The sequence below is a fragment of the Simochromis diagramma genome, unplaced genomic scaffold (genome assembly GCF_900408965.1).
Source record: "Simochromis diagramma unplaced genomic scaffold, fSimDia1.1 OVJJ01000107.1, whole genome shotgun sequence".
Taxonomy (NCBI): domain Eukaryota; kingdom Metazoa; phylum Chordata; class Actinopteri; order Cichliformes; family Cichlidae; genus Simochromis; species Simochromis diagramma.
In genome coordinates, this window is record NW_024387209.1 from 2,044,692 (window position 1) to 2,068,382 (window position 23,691).

General features: G+C 44.8%; 1 protein-coding gene across 7 annotated transcripts in view; it reads right to left on the reverse strand.

Moving 5' to 3' along the window:
* agap1 (ArfGAP with GTPase domain, ankyrin repeat and PH domain 1) overlaps positions 1–23,691 on the reverse strand; it is a 173,532-nt gene that overhangs the window by 107,104 nt on the left and 42,737 nt on the right. For 3 of the 7 annotated variants that reach the window (XM_040051519.1, XM_040051522.1, XM_040051520.1), the window contains exon 1: positions 16,976–19,079. The exons of 2 other annotated variants lie outside the window; for them this stretch is intronic. In XM_040051519.1, the coding sequence (XP_039907453.1) occupies positions 16,976–18,116 (1,141 nt within the window). In that variant the 5' untranslated portion in view covers positions 18,117–19,079. Of the gene's footprint in view, positions 1–16,975; positions 19,080–23,691 lie in introns of those variants that run through there. 2 more of the 7 variants (XM_040051521.1, XM_040051518.1) reach the window with 1 other exon arrangement.

Here is a 23,691-nt window from a genome sequence, read left to right on the forward strand (position 1 = left end):
CGGAATACCGGTATAATGTTGGGCAACGATAAGAAAATGAAATATTGCGATAGAATATGGGTAAAACACGCATGCGCAGTGCCTTTGTTTTCATACGCACATGGCGGAAAAAGCATGGTGGCGACGCAGAATGAGAAGGGCGAAAGCGGATCGTTGAATGAAACAGAGGAACCAGAATTGGTTTGTAAAAATGCTGCAACTTCAGTGGTGTGGAACTGGTTTAGCTTTCTTCCGTCAGATACACAACAAAGCACAATTTTTGGTAGAGCATGCTAGCGGCCGTTGTTATTACAGTGTTGTTTGGAAAATATGGCACACTTAAAATCAATCCTTTGATTTTTCTGAAAGTCGACAGTGCCCCTTATAATCCCGTGTGCCTTATGTATGAATTCTGGTTGTGTTTACTGACCTCAAAACGATTTTATGTCGTACACGGCGCTCGAAAATCTGTCAAATGTTTCAGTACGACTTTGTTAAGCTACGAACCCGCACTGCTTGATGGATTGTTGGAGCATTACGGCTATCGTAGGCAGGAGCCTCGCAGAGTGATACGTACTGTGCTTCAACATAATATTACCGTATTGTGTGTGTGTGTGTATAACCTCTTTTTAAGTTTTGTGGATATTATACATGGTTATGCTGAGGATATGTCGGACAATTTCCACTGGAAATGCCTTTTAGTTTAACTGTCAGCAAGGAATTTGCATTTGCACTGTAAATTTTTTATATAACTTTAATGCACATAAAAAACAGCTGCTTGTTTAAGTGAAAATAGATTAATGTTTTGGGTTTTTTTGCACTAATAAAGTTGTGGAGTTGTAAAGTATTTTGTCTAGTGTCAATTATATCGTCAGCTATATCGCAAATTTTCAAATGTATATCGTGATAAATATTTTTGGTCATATCGTCCTGCTCTAGGTGCTGGTTCAATTCTTGGCACCAAAAGGATGATTTTACATATGTCAGAGGCCGAAGAAGTGTCCTTAAGCAAGGCAGAACAACAGATTTCTTGCTATAAAAGTTCCCATATAGTGTATAACTTTTTTGGCTAAGTTGTGGTTGCAATATAAAGTGAGCTGAAAGTGTAGATCTAAGTGAAGGTATTGAAGAGTCAGTTGAAGATAAACCTTTGAGTCTCAACCAAATGTGTCCCTCAGTTTAGTCTAGTTTTGGTGATGGTGATTACTGAAAGAAGGAGAAGTGGTTCAAATGAATTTGATGTAAAAGAGTTTCAGGGCAAACTGATTCACATCAGAAGTAGCAGAAGAGTTGAAGCTGAAACTTGAAAGTCAGCTTGAAGAAAATATTTAATGTCAGTCGAAGTGTTTGAAGGAAGTCAAGATCACAGCTTTACGAGGATTATTGAAGGTATGTGAAGGGGCAGTTTAAATGATCGTGATAAAGACTTTCAGTAAAGAGGTGATTAAACTGAAAGTTTTAAAAAGAGCTGAAGGGTCTGTTGAGGTTGAAGTGTCAGCAGTGAAAAAAGTTGTGATGAAAGTGCTTTAAAGAGTAATTTGAAGTTTCAGGTGAAGTAAAACATCAGGATAAAGTTAGAGATTGAGAACCGAAAGCAGCTGAAGCATCAATTGAATCTGAATCTCTGAAGCTTCTGAGTCTGGAGCCAATGCTGGTCCCTGTTTATATATGAGACTAGCAAAGTGTTGTTTGAAAGGAAGATCATTGCTAAAGGAAGTTGAAGTGGCAGGTCAAATGAATGTGATGAAAGAGTTTTAGGGCTGATTTCTATATTAATAAAATTTGAAAGGAGTTGAAGAGCATCTTAAAGCTGCGTTTAGTTGTTAGCAGTGAAGGAACTGCAAGTGTTGCTGAAGTTTTGTAGGATTACTGAAGAAAGTTGGAAGTTTTAGTGAAGAGTTACAGATGCTTCGAGCTCAGATCACTTCCTCCAATCAGGATCAGTTCCAGATAATGTACTGAAAGGGGCTGAAGTGATTTAAGTGTCAGCATCTAAAACGTTGATAGGTCGGCCATAAAGCGACACGTCGACATATTGAAACACCCCTGGTCTGTTCAACCACGTCTGATCAAACAGTTTCAGGTTTCCCCTCAAACATTTGGCTCGACGACGCCTGGAAGCTTAACTTGTCTTTGTTTACAATCTCATCAGCTCTGTCCAATCACAACACGGCCTCTTTGTCTCGACTCGTCCACGGTTGGTCGCCTGCCATCCTCTTCCTGCCGCCACTTCCTGGTTTCCCCTCAGGCAGCTTTAATCAGATCGTGTGTGTGTGAGAGAGGGAGAGGGAGAGAGAGAAATGAACACACACATCTGGAGGAAATACTCACAATACCAGGAGATTTGTTTTTTTAATAAAAACCCCACAGTCATTAATCTCAGGTATGAAGGTTAAACGCACACACACGTTCTCGCTCTCTCTCTCTCTCTCTCTGTGTGCGTGTTTGTATCAGACTTTATCATTTTCAGTGGCGCTTTAAAGTTGTTTTCTCCTTCATTTCCCCCTATCTTTCCTCCTTTTCCTTCATCACATCCTCTGGATATTGCTTATCTATTTTTATCCTGCTTTGGATCTCAGGAGAACTGTTTTCTTTATTGTAATCATTTTTTTCTGTAAACAATGTAAAAGCTCCTGATCTCAACATCATTCAGTCAGACTGGATTACATGTAGAGACAGAAGACCAAAATTAAAGTAAAAACAAAACAATGCGAGATGCCAGCCTAAAGTCAAGTCCAAAAAAGCAGTCTTAGACCAAGCAATTGCAGAATTCAGAAAACACTCAAAAAGCAGTTGCCCCAAAACAAAATGACGTAAAAAATCGGAACAAAACCAGTCTGTAACCAGTTTAAAACAACTTTAGAATAAGATCAGGAGTCAGGCTAAAACAACTTGACAACGGGTAACTCCACATGTTTTATTTGGCAATTCCTAAATATTCCTCAACTGTTTTTAGGAGTGCGCAGAGGCATTTTTGTCTTCTCCTGGATTCAAACAGGAGGATCTTTCGCTTGTTAGGTGAATGTGTAAACCACTACACTATGGAGCAACTTGTCAGACACCAAACTAACCAACCAACCAAAACCAGTGCAAATCAAGTCAGAAAACAGAACAAAACCAGATTAAAAGAACTTCACAAAACATCAGAAGCCAGGCTAAACTGGTGCAAACCAAGCCCAGGAAACAGTTTAAACCACTTTTTTAAAAAAGAGTTCAAAACCATGTCAGAAACCAGTCTAAAACCAGTTCAAACCCAGTCTAAAACCAAGCCCAAAAATATAAGCCACAAAATAACTGTGGTCATTTTGTGACCACACAGCGATGTTGTCATAGTGCCACAAGCGGGTGATTCTGCAACTTAGCAATTTATGACTGAGTGATGTAATGTGTTTGCAGGGAATGCTTCTGTGTGTTATATATTTAGGTATCCTCCAGTATGGATGGCTTTTCCTGTGAAACTCTGATTTACTGGCTCAGGATCCAGTGTGGGTACACCTCCTATCCTTCCTCCTTTCCTTCCTCACCACCATCCTGGGGTTTTATCCAGCTCAGAACAGGCTTTGGGGATGACCGCAACTGCTCCGCATATACTTATGGCAGACTCTGTTACCTCTCTTCTTCCTACATCCCTCCTGTTCCTTCATCACCACCTTCTCATCCTTTCTTTGCTTCCTCTCCCACCTCCCTCTATCTTCTCTGCTCCCACGCTCCTCCCCTCCCTCCATCCTTCCCCCCTCTAATGATCTCTTTGGGATGGTGGCAGCAGCAGCCTGCAGGCCCGAAACCTGAGCAGTCAAACTCGGGGGATTTTGAGCTCAAATGAAAAATGTGGAAACCCTAAAGCACCTCTTATGAAAGCTGTCGACTCTGCTGACTAACGAAGAAGAATTTATCTGAATCTGCTCGGTTTTTATTAGAAAATTCAGTGGCGTGTCCCTTTAAGAGTGGATACATCCTGCAAACACGAGGAATAACTGTTTGTTTTGGAAAATAAATGTAGTTGTTCATCGAAGGACAGAAACAAGGTGTGTGTGTGTGTCTGCATGTGAGCAGGTGTGCTAATTAAACCTGTCAGACAGGTTTAATTAGCATTGACACATGCAAACACACAGCTGTCCTCACTAAACTTACGAGTGAGGGTTTAAATTGAAAAGCAGCTTTACTACTCTGACACTTTTGAATAACCGTGAACGGTATGATATGGCCCAGCCCTACCAGCAACCTCTATGATTGAAGTGCAGTCATGACCAGGCAGTTTTCCATCTTTACAGCTCAGCAGCTCAACACTTTTACTGCAAACGGTTTAAGTTCTACATTTCTATTCACTTCATGAGAGCAACGGGGGTTAGATGGAGCTGACCTCCAACCCCGATGGCCTTCTGGTGCGAGTAGTATTCATGTCAGCACCCAGGTCTCATGTCGCACACATTTTCGAGTTGAATAGAGAAGCACACACGTGCATTTAGAGGGTAGAAAAGGCGGAGGTCAGCACACGATGAGCTTTAGCAGGACGGGAAAACCTGAGAGGACGGAGCGGGAACAGAGGCCGGGTCTGGTTTTATAAAACACCCACATGCTTTCTGTCACATGCTGACGCTGACAAAACTTCTACAAATGTACAAAAACATGCAAGACGCAAAGCAAACGGCAGGCCCAACTTTGCTGCTGAATGATTTACATGATCGTGCACGGGGGGAAGAAATGTCGTTGGCTTCTCCTTGCAGAGACAAAACCGGTTAAAGTCCTGAAAATAATAAAGCCAGCGTTCAGGAATGACTGGTATCATGAATCATTGAAGGAGAATGTAAGCATGTAAGGAGCCCAGTTAACCTGCAGCTGTGTTAACTCTGAAACTCAGTGTTTTCTCTCTATGTTCAGATAAACGCTGAAAATATATTCCATTAGTATAGGGAGCTTAGCTCGAGTACAAAGCTTCAGTTTACCCACTGATCTAAACTTCTACGCTCACCGATGGCCACGAGCTGTCAAGAGTGACCGAAAGTGTGAGATCGAGGACACAAGGGATGAGATTCGCACGTTGAGCACTGCTGTGCAGCTGATGGTTGGAGTCTAGTGCACGTTCAGCATTTTTTCAATTTCCATTATTTGTATATCAACAAATCGTTAGTTGAGAAAAGTTTAATTTGGGAACCTCCCAACATTCTGGTTGTCTCTACAAGTCGCCGAATTTTACCAACAGTCCAAAATTTGTGGGTGCTACATCACTGAGACACCAGCACTGATGAAGTTCACTCCAGACGAGGTTTCAACAAAATCCACATTTTAGAAAAGACCCAGAGCAACTCTTTGATTTCTGGAAACAGCACTGGGTCTATTTTTGACACAAGCTAACCTCAAAATAACCCGGTGCCTGAAGCCTGGAGTACAGTCTGATGCGGACACAGCCACAAACAGCTAGAGACTCGATGACCGAGTACTCGTTCCCGGTGTGTTCCCAGGGAGAGGCTGAGGAGCTCGGAGAAGCTCAGGATGCCAAGGGATGATAGCAAAGGTGTGATCTGATCCTTCGGTCCAGATCGATGCTAAAATATCCTCAAACTGCTGCTGAAATAACTAGAAGTCATCCTGCTGCCTCAAACCTTCTCTCTCAGTGATCACTTTACATGGAAATGTGTTTGTGTTGCCCCGGCTGGGAAAATCCGATTATTCAAACATTAAAATGTAAATCAGTTTAAGAGTATATTGTGCTGTTACACTGCAGTGTATTCAACATTTCACACCAATAAAAGCTTAAAGTTTCATATCTAAGAAACAGAATCAGATCTTTCACCTTATCCTATTGTGTGTCTGCAGCTGAATCTGTGTGATGATGTGTCACTGCTTTAGTTTTGTTTAATAATTTGTAAAAAGACGAGAAAGAAAACTGAGTCCGCCTAGGGCAACGCTGCTGCGCTGCTTTAAATACACTGAATGTGCCTTCATCAGCACTGTAAAGCAGGAAATATGCTGACATACGAGCAGTTTGTCCTCCAACATCATCATTATCATCTACACTTACAGCCCGGCCCCCTCCGCTGACCTCAGACTTGTCAAAGCTGCTCAGTTCTGTGTACCAATGCTGCATTGGGGGTGTTATTAGTGGGTTTGAGATGGCGGGGATGGGGAGGGGGCGGGGGGTCTGCAGATCCATCGCAGAGAAGCTGGGTTTAAAACACCGAGGTTTCCACTCGGGGCACGGAAACCTGCAGAGTCTCGGACAACAGAGAGCTTTGTGTGTTACCACTCGCTCAGCTGTTCCCCCAGGCCACAGGAGGGCAAAGAGGAAGTTGCCACGGCGATAGCGGAGCTGCTGGCACGGGGACCCAACGGCAAGGCTTTGGAGTGAAACGAGTCTCAGAGATGCAGCGCCTGCAGGTGCGTTTCTTTCTGACAGGGCAGCTGTGTTCACGCCTGAGAAATGGAGACGCAGAGTGAGCTAATCATCGGCGTCGCTCCTGCAGGAGCACAGCGACACTGTGAAGGGTCTCCTCTGACCTGCGCTCAAAGGAGGCAGCAGGGAAATTATGCAAAACTGTCCAACGGACTCTTTGTGGTTTGATCACATGCTTACGAACCTTTGCATGTGAGTCACAGACACACAGATGTTCACCTGCTGCACTTCCTTCACTGTTAGAGCAAAGATACTCGGACAACCCGGACCCTCAGCTTAGACACCATGAAGGAGTTCACTGGCTCTTAAGCCTCCACATGTAAACTTTTCACCTTCTAAACTGGAAGAACTTCAGTTCATTGATAAAAAGTGTTGCTCATGCAAACAAATAAGGGGAAAAGGTGTTTTAGTTGCTCTGTTCTCACTTCCACATCCTCTGAATACCTCCTTAAAATACAGTGTGTAAACACAGCCTGGTGCACAGAAAATTCACAGATTTGGTCTGTTGGTCTTGGCTGTGTCAGTCATGACTTCTCAGCTGCACCGAAGTCCACAAAATTATTTCTTTTTTGCAGGATCTTTTTACAGCTGATGGTTTATTTATGGCAGATTTTTTAAATAAGACGTGTCGAGCAATTTTATTTTGGTTAAAAGGTTAAATCTGATCGCTGCACGTCACACAGAAGGTTTGTGCAAGTTGGAAAGCTTGTGGCTATAAAACAAAATGTGCCTCTACCTCCTGCTGGTGGGTCCTGGGATTCAGGTGTGACAGAAAAAGAAACTTTTGTGTATAAATTTAGACTTCATGCTTTAAACCTGGAAAATCTTCCATTTCTAGTAGATATGAGCCCAGACTGATGGAAATTGCTGATAAAAGAGGGGAGGGGTGTCACGTCCAGGAATATAAGTATAAATCTTGGGATCTTGTGCTGACAAACATTTGTACCACTCCTAGTTTCTCTGAACTTTCACAACAGAGGTTTGCGTTCCAGTTTATACTCGTTACTGGGAGAAACACAAGGTTGAAATCAACTGAAATGATTTGAAACAATGAAACGTCAGTAATTAAAAGTACAAATGTGGCTTCTCTCCAATCTGACCTTCAGCTGCCCAGATTATGTCCAAAATAAGTTCTTGCAACGTCTCGTTGGACAAAGGCATTATTTAAAGGAGAGAAGCCTCCAGCAGCTGTTTTCAGGGCTGACTGATGACAGTTTTAAAGTTTTCTGGTGCTATAAATGCAGTTTTTATGTCTCAGTGACCACTGAAATGAAGGTTAGGCTCTCTCGCCATTCATTTAGATCAGACAGGATATGGAAGTATCGTATGTTGGTTGATTTTAATATAAATGTCAGTTTGGACCTCAAAAATCTGAAGATGTCCAACATGAAACCTTGGAAATCACCAAGAGACCCACTGTGGAGAATTATTACATGAATATAAGTAAATTAATTATTTAAAAAGCAACTTTACACAGTGAGAGTGAGCTGTGAGGCGGAGCTGCGTCATCAGTGAGCCGATCAACGGTGAAATAAAGTCCTAATCGATGAACAGAGTCCATTAATAGACTCAATATCAATAAGCAGTGCTCGTCAGACTCACTGTCACCGGCTTAACACAAACACACACTGACCCAAATATCAGCCTTTTAATCAGTCCAACAAAACCATCCCCCATCTCACACACACACACACACACAGTGCTGGTTGGCTGGCAGCACGCCGGCCGCTCTCATCCTCATCTCAAATCAAATAAAGCCGCCGTCATACCGCCGGCTACAAACTGCTGCACACACACTCTGAAACACACTCATGGTCAGGAGTTCATTTAATCAGAGCAACGATGCTGCGTCTGTGCATTTAGACCCAAAAACAGAAACAAACACGTCTGAGAGGCTGTAAAAGGCTCCGAGTGTTCTTTCATTAACAAAAGCTGCTCATTAATTAAAGGGAGTAGCAGTTTGAGCTTACACACTACAGTAGCTTCAGTTTACCTGAATAATCTTTACATAAGGACTGGAAAGACGTAACTCGAGCCTATTAACACACCACATGTTTGTCTAACAGTCGAGGATTACAGCAGGTATTAAACGGCTGAAGTGCATCAGTATTCTCATTGTAATGAAATGCTCTCTACAGTGAAACAGCTCTTTAACTGAAGCGCTGTCAGAGCAAACATAATACCTTCACCCCCATCAGCCAGACTGCAGGCGGAGGCTACAGAATAAAGACAGAAGTGTGGGCGGGAAGGAACTTCACCTGGAAACAAACAGCCTTAAACTGCGCTCCAGCCTTCATCTAACGCTTACTCTGACACACTTTGACATGTTCTTACACTCAGATTTTTCCCACTGCCTCCTCACATCCTCCTCCTTCACCTCTATCTCCTCAAAGAAACCATAAGGTTACATTTCCCACCAAAATATCCTCTTGATGGGACTGCAAATAGGTTACGATGAAAGCGCTGCCTTTTCCGAACCTTCACAGAGACACTTTTACAGCCCGGACCTCAGAAAGGACACCAGGATGTAGGCATTGGTCTCTGGTGAGAGTTATTGTGTTTTGAACATGCACATCATCCTGCTCCTACCAACTCTGAGTAGGTCTTCATTCATTTAAAAAGGTGTGGAAGGGTTCGCCATTAGTGACTAAACTCAAGTAATCTAGGTCACGCCGTTTGGATGTACAGGAATGCAGACTCTAGGAGACGCAGTCATGATCTTGTTCATGTTTTCATCATCAGTGACTACATATACAGTGGGGCAAAAAAGTATTTAGTCAGCCACCGATTGTGCAAGTTCCCCCACCTAAAATGATGACAGAGGTCAGTAATTTGCACCAGAGGTACACTTCAACTGTGAGAGACAGAATGTGAAAAAAAAATCCATGAATCCACATGGTAGGATTTGTAAAGAATTTATTCGTAAATTAGGGTGGAAAATAAGTATTTGGTCACCTCAAACATGGAAAATCTCTGGCTCTCACAGACCTGTAACGTCTTCTGTAAGAAGCTTTTCTGTCCCCCACTCGTTACCTGTATGAATGGCACCTGTTTGAACTCATCATCTGTATAAAAGACACCTGTCCACAGCCTCAAACAGCCAGACTCCAAACGCCGCCATGGCCAAGACCAAAGAGCTTTCGAAGGACACCAGGAAAAGTATTGTAGACCTGCACCAGACTGGGAAGAGTGAATCTACAATAGGCAAGCAGCTTGGTGTGAAAAAATCAACTGTGGGAGCAATCATCAGAAAATGGAAGACATACAAGACCACTGATAATCTCCCTCGATCCGGGGCTCCACGCAAGATCTCATCCCGTGGGGTCAAAATGATCATGAGAACGGTGAGCAAAGATCCCAGAACCACACGGGGGGACCTGGTGAATGACCTGCAGAGAGCTGGGACCAAAGTAACAAAGGTCACCATCAGTAACACACTACAACGGCAGGGAATCAAATCCCGCAGTGCCAGACGTGTTCCGCTGCTGAAGCCAGTGCATGTCCAGGCCCGTCTGAAGTTTGCCAGAGAGCACATGGATGATACAGCAGAGGATTGGGAGAATGTCATGTGGTCAGATGAAACCAAAGTAGAACTTTTTGGTATAAACTCAACTCGTCGTGTTTGGAGGAAGAAGAATACTGAGTTGCATCCCAAGAACACCATACCTACTGTGAAGCATGGGGGTGGAAACATCATGCTATGGGGCTGTTTTTCTGCCAAGGGGACAGGACGACTGATCCGTGTTAAGGACAGAATGAATGGGGCCATGTATCGTGAGATTTTGAGCCAAAACCTCCTTCCATCAGTGAGAACTTTGAAGTTGAAACGAGGCTGGGTCTTCCAACATGACAATGATCCAAAACACACCGCCTGGGCAACAAAGGAGTGGCTCCGTAAGAAGCATTTGAAAGTCCTGGAGTGGCCTAGCCAGTCTCCAGACCTCAACCCCATAGAAAATCTGTGGCGGGAGTTGAAAGTCCGTGTTGCTCGGCGACAGCCCCAAAACATCACTGCTCTCGAGAAGATCTGCATGGAGGAATGGGCCAAAATACCAGCTACTGTGTGTGCAAACCTGGTAAAGACCTATAGTAAACGTTTGACCTCTGTTTTTGCCAACAAAGGTTATGTTACAAAGTATTGAGTTGTATTTTTGTTATTGACCAAATACTTATTTTCCACCCTGATTTACGAATAAATTCTTTACAAATCCTACCATGTGGATTCATGGATTTTTTTTTTCACATTCTGTCTCTCACAGTTGAAGTGTACCTCTGGTGCAAATTACTGACCTCTGTCATCATTTTAGGTGGGGGAACTTGCACAATCGGTGGCTGACTAAATACTTTTTTGCCCCACTGTATGTCCACAAAATATTTAGACTATCAACTCATAATGTGTTTAGAGAAAATGCGTCTTAACTGTTCCTATACTCCTGACACATACGGGATCGCTACAGGTTTTTGCTTAGGCAGCAGTTGTCCTTTCTTTAGGCGCCTTCCCAGCTTTGACAGAAGTCCAGCTGGGATAACCACATTTACTCAGGGCCTTCTTGATGTAATCTTCTGCTTCCCTGGCAGCTCTGTCTGTGGGGATGGTGTTCGCTCTATGTTGTAGCGTCCTGATGACACCCAGTTTGTGCTCCAGTGGATGATGAGAGTCAAACCTTAAATCTGTATGCATTACCTTACAGTACACATGAACTTTTAAATGTTCCCATTACTGATGGAAATCTCACAGTCTAAGGTTTTTGCTTAGGCAGCACTTGTCCTTCTCTCCCGGATCTGTCACAAAAATGAAAAGCCAAAGGATGAAACACACAAATAACCATCAGCAATCATCCACAGCAACAATCAGTGAAATCCACGTGCAGGAGTCACTCTGTACAGAGGCCAAAACACTCTGCACTCTGCCAAAAAAGCCACGTTTCCATCTTTATGTGTGAATCTGCTTCCCTCTCGACATCCACTTGTCTGTCTACAAAATGACTCATCTTTAGGCTTTTCTTATTTTTAGCTACTGAAAACTACACACAATCAGGCAACAATCAGATACAGACACTAAACTTTAAACTGACGTGAGGGTTCAGACTGCAGAATAAAAATCTGTTTGCTTATTAATGTTTGACAAGAATCCTTTCAGAAACCACTTCAGTTTGTTAATGCTGTACTGAATTCAGGAAACAACATTTTTGGGTGTGTTCTGACAGGAAGATAGAAGACTAATGAAAATGAACCCAAACGGTTTTATTTACTTTCTTTGTTTTAGTGCCAAGACTAAAAAAATGTCCCAATTTAACTCAAGACAAAAAGCATTGGAGGGAGAGGTGAAGTAAAGAGCTGGTCTGAGTCACAGATCAGTCTGTAAACTGATTCCAGGTTTATTAGCATCTTTAGCTCATCAGTTCGGCTGCTCTGCTCCCTTTGTTCTCTACAGAACGGAGGAGGAGGAGGCGTTTGTTTCAGCGTGGTTACATCAGGCGTTACCGCCGTCCCGGATGCATCTCAACTTTGGCTCGCTCTGCTGCTGATGCTGCGTATCAGAGGGGTGATTCAGAGCATAACAGCGAGCGTCCTCGGATGGATTTGAGCCTTATGTAAGAGCTGTAAGCTGCCGGGAGGGGAGGGGTGGGACTCCAACCGGCACGCCAACGTCACTGGGCCAGTCGTGGACTACAGGACACAAACAAGCTAAGCTCAGTCAGCCAGTAACTGATATGAAGAAGCCTGAGGAGTGTGCAGTCTAACACAAAATGATCATCTATTAAAATACAAGAGAGCCAAAATATTAGGAACACACCAAGCACCACGACCTTTGGATTTTGGTCCATTTGAAAACCGTTACTGATCTTTTATTAACCACTTAGACTCTAGACGTTTATTATATTGACCATTAAAGTGACGAAGGCCACATTAAATTTAGTAAGAAATAAATCGAGATTTTATAAAGACTGCAGTGTGACCGGGCCCAGGACCATTTGAGGCTTTATATGCTTAAGTTAGGGATGCAAAGCTCCAACTTTTTCCATCTCTAACACCTCAGCTTTTGGTATCTGCTGATCCCATGCCGATAATAAGTTAATAGGTCATATTGCTCAGTGAGGAAAAGACCAGGCTGATACTGACCCAGGCAAACGTGGTGAACATCAGCAGGACCTTCAGGTCACGTCTGGTTTAAACTAACACAATCAATGACAAATCAGCTGTCAGCTCTGTGATCAATGGTTTTCATTGCACACAGGTGGAGCGTGCTGCTTCACGGCTCTGTTCACAGAGGCCACAAAGCCTCGCCACACGGGCCGACTTGGCTCTGAAGAAGAAGTGAGGAGGAGGACAAGCAGGAGGAGGCACACACACTGACCTTCCACACATGCTCTTTGACCCCTGAACAACCTCCAGCACTGAGGCGACACAGCAGCCAGCTAATACGCTGCCAGCGAGGAGGGAGCGGCAGAAGGCCAAGGCGTCGCTGCTCTAACACTGAAGGTTAGCAGTGAAAACAGTGTTACAACATCGACGCGTCTCCGAGCTCTTTAATGAGCGAACAGCTCCGTCACATGCTTATGCAGTTATTTAAAAACACTGCAGAGAAAAGAGGGAAGAGCTTGCCTCTGCAGCTGTGAAACACAGAGAGTCCTGTCTGTTAAATGCACAGTTTTCCTCACAGACTCTGGTGCGAGTGCTGTTAAAAATAAAGAAGGCTGATGGTTTCCAGGCCGCGGCCTGAAGTCACACTCGGGTCCGGTTATTTTAACACACCACACTCCGCCGGCCTGACCCGCCTGCAGTAATGATACAGCCAGAGTCCCCGCCGGAGACCCAGAACCAGGACAGCATCTGGCCCACTTCTGCTTCCTCGGCTCTGCAGAACAAACTCAAATTAAACCTGCTCTGTGTAGCTGTATCGTGGACTATAATGCTCTTTACTGGACCTAAGTGAGAAGAAACTGAGCCAGCTTTAAAGACTGAATGGCCTGCGAACTGACCTCAGCATGGACAAATGAAGTAAATGGAGCTTTCAGGATCAAATCTAACATCTTCTTTCTGTCTGGAGTTCACTAAACTCATCAAGGAGAGGAACATAAGGAAGGAAGCAAGGAAAGAAAATAAAGCAAGGACACAATAGAAGAAAGGAAAGAGGAGCAGATGAAGGAAATTAGGCAGTGAGAAAGAAACAAGCAGACCAGAGGATGGAGAAAAAAAGGACATGAAAAAAAAGTTGAGGAAAGAAATTTAAAGGAAAAAGGAAAAACTGGGCAAACGAAGAAAGAAAGCTAGGTGGGAAAAGGAGTCAAGCAAAGACAAATGGAGGGATAAAGGAATGAAAAACATAAGGCAAAAAGAGAAGGAAATAAGGACCCAATGAAGGGAAGATTGATAAAAAGGAAACAAGAAATAAGAGTTAAGGAAAGGAAGAAAAAAGAAAAAGATTCAAGGAGGAGTTAAGGAAACAAGAAGGAATTAAATTAGGAGCACACAAGACTAGCATGCAAGGACAGAAGGAAACAAGGAAGGATGGAAAGGTGAAGGAATGAAGAAAGAAAAGAAGGATGAAATGAAGGGATGAAGGAGGAGAAAATTTAGCAAGGAGAAAAGGAAACAAGAAAAGAAAACGAGGTAAGGAAAAGTAAGAAAGGAGAAGAAGTGGAGTTACAGAAAGAGAAGAAATGAAGAACAAACGAGGCAAAGTTAGGATAGCGAACAGGTGACACTTTAAGGAAGGAAACAGAAAATGATGTCAAATAAAGAGAAGGAGACGAGCAAGGAAAAAAATAAAAATAAAAGGAGAAATGAGGAGAAGGAAGTAAGGAAGGAGAAGAGTCATCTCTCCATCATCCCTCCATCTCTGCTCCCTGCTGCAGCATTTCCTCTAATAGGATTTTCTCCCTATTATACCCATTGTAGTGAGTGTGTGTGTGTGTGTGTGTGTGTGTGTGTGTGTGTGTGTGTGTGTGTGTGTGTGTGTGTGTGTGTGTGTGTGTGAGGTTTATGTATGGAGGCAAAGCAGAGAGGAGGATCAAAGCTATAACTGAGAAACAGCTCGACTCATCTGGAGGAGCTTCAGCTGCTGAAGAATCACGAGTGTGTGTGTGTGTGTGTGTGTGTGTGTGTGTGTGTGTGTGTGTGTGTGTGTGTGTGTGTGTGTGTGTGTGTGTGTGTGTTTGGAAGATAAAGAAAGAGAAGAAGTGTCTTTGAGAAAAAGCAGATAAATTGATGCAAACGTAGACGCAGTAATTGGCATCCAAGACTGTGTGTGTGCATTTTTACAGCCCATATTACTTCTGCATGGCTACGGATGTAGGTCAAACACACACACACACACACACACACACACACACGCGCGCGCGCACGCACACATTCCCCTACATTTACTCCCAACAGACACACACACACCAGTCGAGTCCATTAAGACAGCGAGGTCAGGGGCCGTCTTTATCAGACAACAATCCCTGGCCTCGGACAGAAAAAAAAAAAAAAAAGTTCCCCTCTGTACACCGATGAGTAGGTGCTCTGAAATCACCCAATCAGGACGCAGCAGCAGGATGAAGTAAGCGCATACAGGTGTTGAGTCAAATGACAAGAAAAAACTGATCGACTAGAGAGATTAGAGTGGCACGTCAGAGCAAGACGAGGAAGCTGTCGCTCACAGCGTCCAAACACATTATTTCCTAACTATTAAACACTAATTACAGTTATTATTCTTATTAAAATGATTACTACGGAGAACATGGAATCTTAAAAAAAGGTAACATGAGCTTGTGAAGTCAACATTACACCACATTTCATACCTCAAACAGACCGAAACATGGACTAAAAGAGCGCAGAGCCCAACAACATTTTCTAAATCATTTACAGCACTTCTGGTTATTATGATTAATGTGGAGCTAATGAAGCCAAACTCCCAACGAGAAGCATGTATGTCGGTGCTAGAAGCTCATTTAGACCTAAGAGTCTAGCCAAATTAAACAACACAGATTATTTTCTTTAAATGCGCCGTTCCTGGTTATTATTATTAGTATCATCATCATCCAGCCACTCCCTGAGGCTGCTTCTGCTGGAGGTTTCTTCCTGTTAAAAGGGAGTTTTTTTTTCCTTCCTACAGTTGCCAAAGCACTTACTCACAAGTGGTTATGTGATTGTTGGAGTTTTCTCCGTTATTATTGAATGGTCTTTACCTACAATATAAAGCGCCTTGAGGCAACTGTTGTTGTGATTTGGTGTTATATAAATAAAATTAATTTGTTAATATTACTGTGTAGCACGGCATGCTAAACAACCAATATGAGCACCAAAGCGCGCCGGTGTTTCTGATAGGAACACTGAGCCCTTTTTTTTTTAAACTTCAAAACTGACAGAACGCTGGCCTGAAAGCCGCGTGCAGCATGTTAAACACAAGCCGTAAGAGTGTGTGCGCTCTGCGGTGAGGAGCAGTTGTTAAAATGCGCTGCAGCATTTTAAACGCGATGCTTTGTGCCTTCAAACTAGGAGTTAAAAGCCTGGCTTGCCTTCGTCTTGCGGAGGCGTAAACCTTTGAACGCGCTGCCAGAAGAGAGAATCAAGTCATTCAAAAACCAAAAGAAACAGAAGTTGAACGTTGAACTTCAAAATAAAGGCCTCCCTGCTGAGGTTTTCTTGGTCAGTGTGAACATGAAAGAGAAAAAGTAACAAAGTAAGAAATCGGGCTGACAGATATTTTCTTGATTAATCTGCAAAATGTGAGGGAACAATGAGAAAAGCAGCATTTAATTGTTCTGCTGCCTTTAGTTATTTTAATTTGAAAGGTTTTCCCACACTGCTGAAGGTGTGAACAGCCACACTTCAGCCTCCAGTTTCAGGACTTCTCTCAGGACAAACAGGTCGTCTGCAGAAACAACAGCTTACCTGCCAGACGCCATCATCTGGCAGCTCGCTGGGTTGGGGGAGTTAACGCCTCAGGAATCTCAAACATGTGAAGCCATGCCCTGCACCACCACAACCATCCACCCACCCCCACCTCCTCTGTGTGATCAGACTCTAAACCTGTTAGTCCACCTCTGAGAGACCTGCAGAACCCAACGCCTGTGGAAAGGTCACAGAGACCCTAAGAACAGGACAAAACAGAGCTCCTTCAGAATAAAAGCCTCTAAACAAACCTTGCATCAGCCGAGACAGCTACAAATGATTTCTGCTTTATGTGTTTGTTTCTGTGTTTAGTCTTTGTGGTCCTGCACGGACTCGTTTATGGAGCCTTTAAGGTTCCTCTGCAGAGGACAGAGGCTGATGGAGAAAACATCCATCTGTGAGAACAACAACTAATGCACTTCCTCTCATCTGTCATGTTTTCCACTCGTCCCCTCTCCATGGAAAGAGGATGCTGCAGATAAAAGTCAAACTGCTCCCTGTTCCTACTTCCTGTCTGACATTTTTAACCCTTCATTGGCTTCTGTCTCACCATCCTTTGGATGGATGGATGATGGCGCTCTGCCTTGTGTTGAATTTGCTGAGCTCCGAGTAATGAAAGACAAACAGCAGCAGAGTCTCAACCAAACACCACCCTGCTGTTTAAAACAAACACACACTTCACACTCAAACATCCACACACTCAAACCCTTGTGGTCACGTGTTTACCGTCAGCGCTGCCTCCGTTCATGCTCTCCGTGCTGGACTGCGACAGCGCCGTCCTCCGGCTGCGGCGCAGCGATCTGTTGGTGCTAGGGCTCCCCACCGGCGTGGACGTGGAAGCACCGTCCCTCCTGGAGAAGATCCCGCTGAAGAAGCGAACCAGGCGCCGCTCGCTGGAGCGTCCCCCACCTCCCCGCAGCAGGAAGCCTCCACCTGCTGCCCCGGCAGCGTCCTTCTCTTCCGCCAGCCGCATCAGGTCGCTGTTGTCCAGTGTGCGGTTCTTGCTGCCTTGCGCCCTCTCCCAGCGGCTCAGCTCGGACATGGAGTCTGTCTTGTTGAGGACGGCGCCGACCTCCAGTGTCCTGCTCTTCTCTCTGGTGGGGTCGAGGAGGCGGGCTGTGGGGAGCGGCGCAGCCGGCTCGTCATTCTTTGCGGCGTCCTGGCCAATGCAGCCGGAGCTGCTGTGGTGTTTGTCTTTGGAGAGCGCCCGCAGGCGCAGCAGCTCACCACCGCTCCAGTGCCTGAAGCTGAAGCTGCGGCGCAGCAGACCGGGTGGGCGCTTCAGAGGAGGTGGAGTCTCCGGGGGGCCTTCTGTGGACGGCTCCCCGTTACTTTTAGAGTGGGCCAGCTTCGCGACGCTGCTCACGGGCTCCGAGCTCTGCTCCTCCACGCTCTTCGCCTTCAGGAGCTTCTTCTTCTTCTCGCCAACACCACCGTTCTCCACCAGCGCCTGTGGTGCTTCCTCCACCTCCCGCTCGCCGCCGTCCTCCTGCCCGGGCTCCGCCAGCGGACTGGTGGCCTTGGCGCCCCGCTGCAGCAGCTGCTTCCTGCAGATCTTCAGCCTGCCGAGCTCCAGCTGGCCCGTGCTGAACGTCCTAAAGTTCCGCATGTAGCCGTGGGAAGAAGAGAAATCCTCCGACTCGTCCTCCACCTCCTTCAGCTGCTCCAGCAGACCTCCCCGCTGCACCTCTGCCGACCCCTCACGCCTGAAGGCGCCCACCTTTGGGTTCTCTGCCCGCCGGGGCACCGAGCCCTCATCCTCTAAGCTCTCCCTCTTCACCAGCGTGAGGGAGATCCGGTACACAGTCTTTCTCTGAGGAGCTCCTCTCTCCATCCTCTCAGAGCTGCTACTGTCCAGCAGGTACATCGCCTCCTTCAAAGCTCATGTGAGAAACTGAACTGCTCCTTTACTTTAAAATATTCGGATTCAAAGAGAAACTGTGAACTGCTCCTTTAGTTTTATCCTCTGAGCACTAACCTCTGCAGGCTGCTGATGGGTCTGCGGGTAAATCCAGTAAACTAACATGCATTAACTCCATAAACCAGCTCCAAACCCAGGCTTTCCTCTTCATCCAGATGTGTAAACAGCGGTTTGGAACGCAGGAGACACTCGGGGTTCATCCCAGCGGGATTCACGACACACAGGCGCGTCCTCCGCGGCTCCCACGGGGCTCACAGCTGAGCTCCTCCCGGTGTCTTAGGCGTCCTGCCCGGTCAGAGGAGGACCTCACTCCGCGCTGAGTCCCGGCTCCAGCTCCGGTGTCTTTACAAACCAAACCGGGCGGGGAGACGCTGTTCGAGTCCCGGACCGTCTCCCATTGTGTGCGCACATCCCCCGCAGCGCCGCGCAGCAGCCAGCCGGGCCTCTCGCTCCTCAAACCCGCTTCACTTGTGCTCCAAATGCCGCTGAATTTCCAGCTGAAGATCCGGACCTCCGCTCACACTTTAACCCGCCGACAGTAAACACCGGACCGGACAGCCACCGCACCGTCCTCCGCTGCACTCTGAGCGATCTCCGCTCCACACACACAGACACACACTCAACACCGGCCAGCGGCAGCAGCAAAGGATGATGGGGAAACACGGTGCGGAGACCTCACAGGAGCCGGAGTGTTAAACCACGTGTTTATTATTTACTCTTACAGCAGAGCCTGGGCTATTTTAGAGGCTCTGTTAGCGGCACCAACACTGAGAAGGACAATTTTCTCCTCACTATGGCTAAAATGTATGGAGGCCTGAAGCTTCCAAAATAAAAACAAACCAAAAAATTGAATTAAATTAAATTCCAATTTAAAGAAAAACTAAGTGCAAACAGTTTATTTATTCACTCATTCAAACACATTTAAGGAGGACTGAAAATCCCAAATTAGAAAGAAAGAATGAAGTAATAAAATATATATATGCAACAGCTTATTCATAAAAAATATACTAATTGACATTTTAGGTGTTTATTCACTATTTTACTTATGTGTTTATTTTATTGGTTTGTCCATTGAAGCTTGTTTATCTCTATTTTTGTAATACAATTCTTTTGTCCTGCAATATGAAAAACAAACAGGATGGCATTAAGATTTCTATGGAGGACCAAAAGTACTAAAATAAAAAATAAATGTGTTAATGAATATATAAATAACAAATATAAATGCAACAACAACAAAAAATTAAAAAACATTCATGGCTATTAATTAATTTATCAAATTTCACATAAATGAATGCTTCCGATTTGGTTTGCTCCTGTATGTGTTTCATTTTAAATAATACCTGCATTTATTTACCTTCCTGTTTAAATTTGGATTTTCTTCCCTTTTTCTTTCATTTACATAACCTTTTGAAGTACAGCCCCCTTTTTGCAACAATGAATAATGAATTAGAATACGCACACATATACATACATATACATATATACATACATATACTTGCAATTATTTTGTTTTTTAATTATCTATTATCTATTATTTATTATTATTTTGATAATTTTTTTCCCTTTTTTGGCAGTTTCAGTCTTCCAACTTTGGACACTGAAGCATGGATTTTATATTCTGGAGCAGGTTTCTCCCTTCAGCAGGCTGAAAACTTTCCTAAAATAAATGCTGAGGACCTGATGACCCTAAGCTGTGGCTTTACTTCCTGCTCTGATCTGCATGTAAGTCAGCTGGGCAGTAGCGGCGTCACGCGAGAGCAAACTCCAGCTCTGGTTTTACCGTCTGCACCGCCTCCTCTAAAGCAGGGGTGGAGCCTCCTCTTTCTCCTCTCTGTCTGTCAAGCTCTTTGAAGCCTCCCGGGCAGCCATGGAGGCAAAAGCTGCACCCACAGGGGCACAAAATCAAATTTGAGGTGGAAGAAGCAGCAGAAAGAGGAGCTGAGGAGCTTCTGACGGTGGAATACACACAAACATTTAAGTGATGTTTAACTGAACCTGAGTGTGCACTGATTTAATCCCAAACAGTAAGCAAGAAACATAAAAATAAAGACGCAGAAACTGAAAAGTCTGAAAGAGGTCTCCATCTCCAGAGGAACCACTAGATTCCAACATAGATCTGAGTTTCTCCCTCCTGTTTTACAGTCCCTGAAACACCGGGCTCATGCTGATGATCGCAGTAATAACACACTAAGGAGTTCCGCCTTAATGAAGTTGAGGAAGTGATTCTGCCTTTAGGCTGGATATCTCCCAACCTATGAAGTTATGAGGAAACGAAAAAGATGGAAAAGTGGCTTCCTTAGATCTGCACACTGGAACAATATGAAGCTACGGGCTTCTGGGCTGTTAAAGAGCAGATTGAAAGAATAAATCCACCTTAAAAACATTGTTTACCTTCAGGTACCTCACAGCAAAGATTACACATATGCTGTGTTTAGGGGGGTCCTCTTGTGTTTAGACCCAGTGTCACTATGAGCATGTGCAGCTTCATCACCGCTCCAACTTTGAAATATTTAAGGTGGAAGTGAGAAGTGGGTCTGCGGTTGCCGTTTGTCACGTGACCTGCGCCCCTTTGATCAGTTTCTAAATTAAAGCGAAATCCTGAGTGGAAACTTGTTCTCTCAGCGCTTTCTTTCATCACGACTTCTCATCTCTGAAGTGCCTCCCTTCATCTCCGAGGAGGAGGAGTGCGGGGGAGGATTAACTCACCCTCCTCTTCCTCACCGTCAGGCCTCGGCCTCTGACGCCGGGTGGATGATTAGTGGGATTAATCGAGATTAGACGAGCAGCTGAGGGCAACTTTCTCCTTCCACTTTTCGGTTGGGAAGCACATAAAGGTAGTAAATGTGCTCTCCCCCCCCCCCAAACGAGACACCGAACATCAAACGCACCTCCACCTGACGACAGACGGACGGAGAGGGTCGCTGCCGCTCAAGCACAGGTGGAAACAGCTGGACGGAGATGGGTAAAGGCTGCTGTTGTCACACGAAGCTGGAAACATTGTGCATCAAGGTGAGGAGGGGGATGGTGGAAGCAAACTCCACGCAGAGATGGCAAATTACACGCCAACGCACACTGCACCTCCGTGACATCAAACACACCTCGCAGCCTTTCATCCCGCAGCAGCCTCGGACTCAGACGTGAGATAACTCGAGTGATGTCACAGCCACCAATGCAGCTCCTGACTCCGGCGGGGGAGTCTGTCACGGCAGGTGGAGACATGAAAACCGTCCTCTGCATGTTTGTCAGCGAGTCCTCGTGTTTCTGAAGGTTTGGTTCTCAAACCGGAAAAAAAACAGCGACTTGTCCTGAGGGACAGTCTGTGTCCTGGAGTCTGTGTACAGCTCAGCTCAACACCTGCAATCAATTTATTTGTCCAATCGGGCAACCAGGAAGTCAGACCTTGGTCTGGACATGAGAGCTTCAGTTCATGGACACAAAACGTCACGTTTTTTGGGTCCATGAGCACAAATGTGTAAGTAGTGTATTTCAACAGTAAGTATATTAGTGTAGTAATCTGTTGTGGTGAAGATGGAGCTGAATCTGTCGACTTATTGGTCGATCTACAGTCCTTCCCTCGCCCATCAGGTCGTGGATACAAGCAGCAGAATTGAGCTTCTCCATTTAGACTGATGCTCCACAACCTTAATCCACATATTCAGATATTTTGTGCACAGAATAGAACGTCTTTGGAGGGGTCCTCATGGCAACCAATCTTTAAAAGACATGGCAACCGATGCATTTTAACCCAAACCTAACTCACCAGTTTTTCTTCCATAATATATAATTTTCTAACCCTAGAACAGTAACGTGAGTTTCTAAGACTTTAATGAGGAAGAAAATCAAGTCCAGAAACTAATGCAGCTTTCAAATTAATAGGTTTTAAAGGCTTTAGGTTGCTGGCTCAATAACTGGTACAAACACTGTGAGGGCGCCCTCCCTCTTAAAAGGTAAAATCTGCAGCAGAAAGCAAACAAAGACTGAAATTATGAGAGGCGGGGGGGGGGGGGGGGGGGACGACCGTCTTTTACCCTCTGCAGGTAAAAGAGTGCTCAAGGGCACTTAGATGGTGGGTGCTATTGGTCAGGAAAATGACACGGTCTCGTCAAAGTCAGCGCTGTGTTAATTCCAATCGATCAGCTCGATCAGAAACAGATCAGAGCTATCTGCGGTAAGAGGCTGCTTTATCTCGACGTCCTCCAAAATGAGCTGTTAGCTTTGTGTGTGTGTGTGTGAGGATTTGTTTTCTCTTTCCTCTCGTTAATCATCTCGTGACCTCCCAGATTTATCTGGTGACCCCGTGTGGGGTCCTGACCTCTGACAGATACCAGTGAGAGGGATTTATAGCCGGCACACTTTGAGGAAGGTTATTTCTCATTTTCCTGTGAGTTTAAGCTTCCTGGTGCAGGCTGTTTGCAGTAAAGTTGGAATCTAAGTGTCCGCAGAGGTCTGCAGAGCTTTAACCTGTCCTTTAAGCTTTAATCTGGCTCTCTGGGGACCCCGCCGCCACCACTGCCCTTATCGGGCCCTGCAGCACCCAACCCCGGCAAGAGCGTGGACAAACACCGCCACATCAGAGAGGGTCACTGCGGCGAGGTTTATAGAAGGAGACACACAGCAGCTGGATATTTGAAATGGTGATCTGCGAGCACAGCGGGATTAACCGGGGGTCAACTGCAGCCGGCAGGTGGAGACTGAAAACCGATGGAGGAAAAGATGGAGACATGGCTGTTAAATGGGATTACCAAGAAGTGTCTGGAAACAGCTCTGCTGCTGCATTTAAGGCAAAGGAAAAGCCTTAAAATAACATTTGAAGCCTTGAATGAATAGAAATCACCTCTTCAGAAACACGTTACTGCTCCTAAGACACTATACACGCGTCTTTTTCCTCGGTTTTCAACAGATCTTAAATTCACATCTTCCTTATGGTTTGGGAGCAACATTGGGGAAACAAGCCTCTTTCTTCAAGGCAAATTTCACTTTATCTTCTTTATTTTAGTGGCTTAGAAACAGGATGACAGCTATAGGTTATCTTTAATATAGACTCAACACATGTTTAGTTTTCTCTGAGGCCTTTGGAGATACAGTGAGTGCCGATGTAATCCGTCCAACCTCGCTCTCTAAAAAGGGATTTTGAGCAACTGCCCTCATGATTATTGGGATTATTGGGAAAATACTCCTCACTGATATCCTGCAACTATTTACAGTTTAATAAAGGCCAAAGCTAAACCCTGCCGGTGTCCTTTCAAGATATGTTAGTTTTAGATTTACTTACATTTAGATGTTTCAATTTTAAATACATGCAGACGCCCTTTAATAGAGACGATTAAGCAACACTGAAAAGGTTTGAATTAATCTTTCTGTGGATCATATTTCCAGCTCTTGATCCTGAAATGACATAAACACCCACAGATGCAAAATCAGGCCATTTATTTTATGGGTTTTACATAAACACACTAGAGTCTAGTGTGAAGAAGTCTTAATAATATACTTTATAACTAATAGCAGTCATTTGAATCTACTA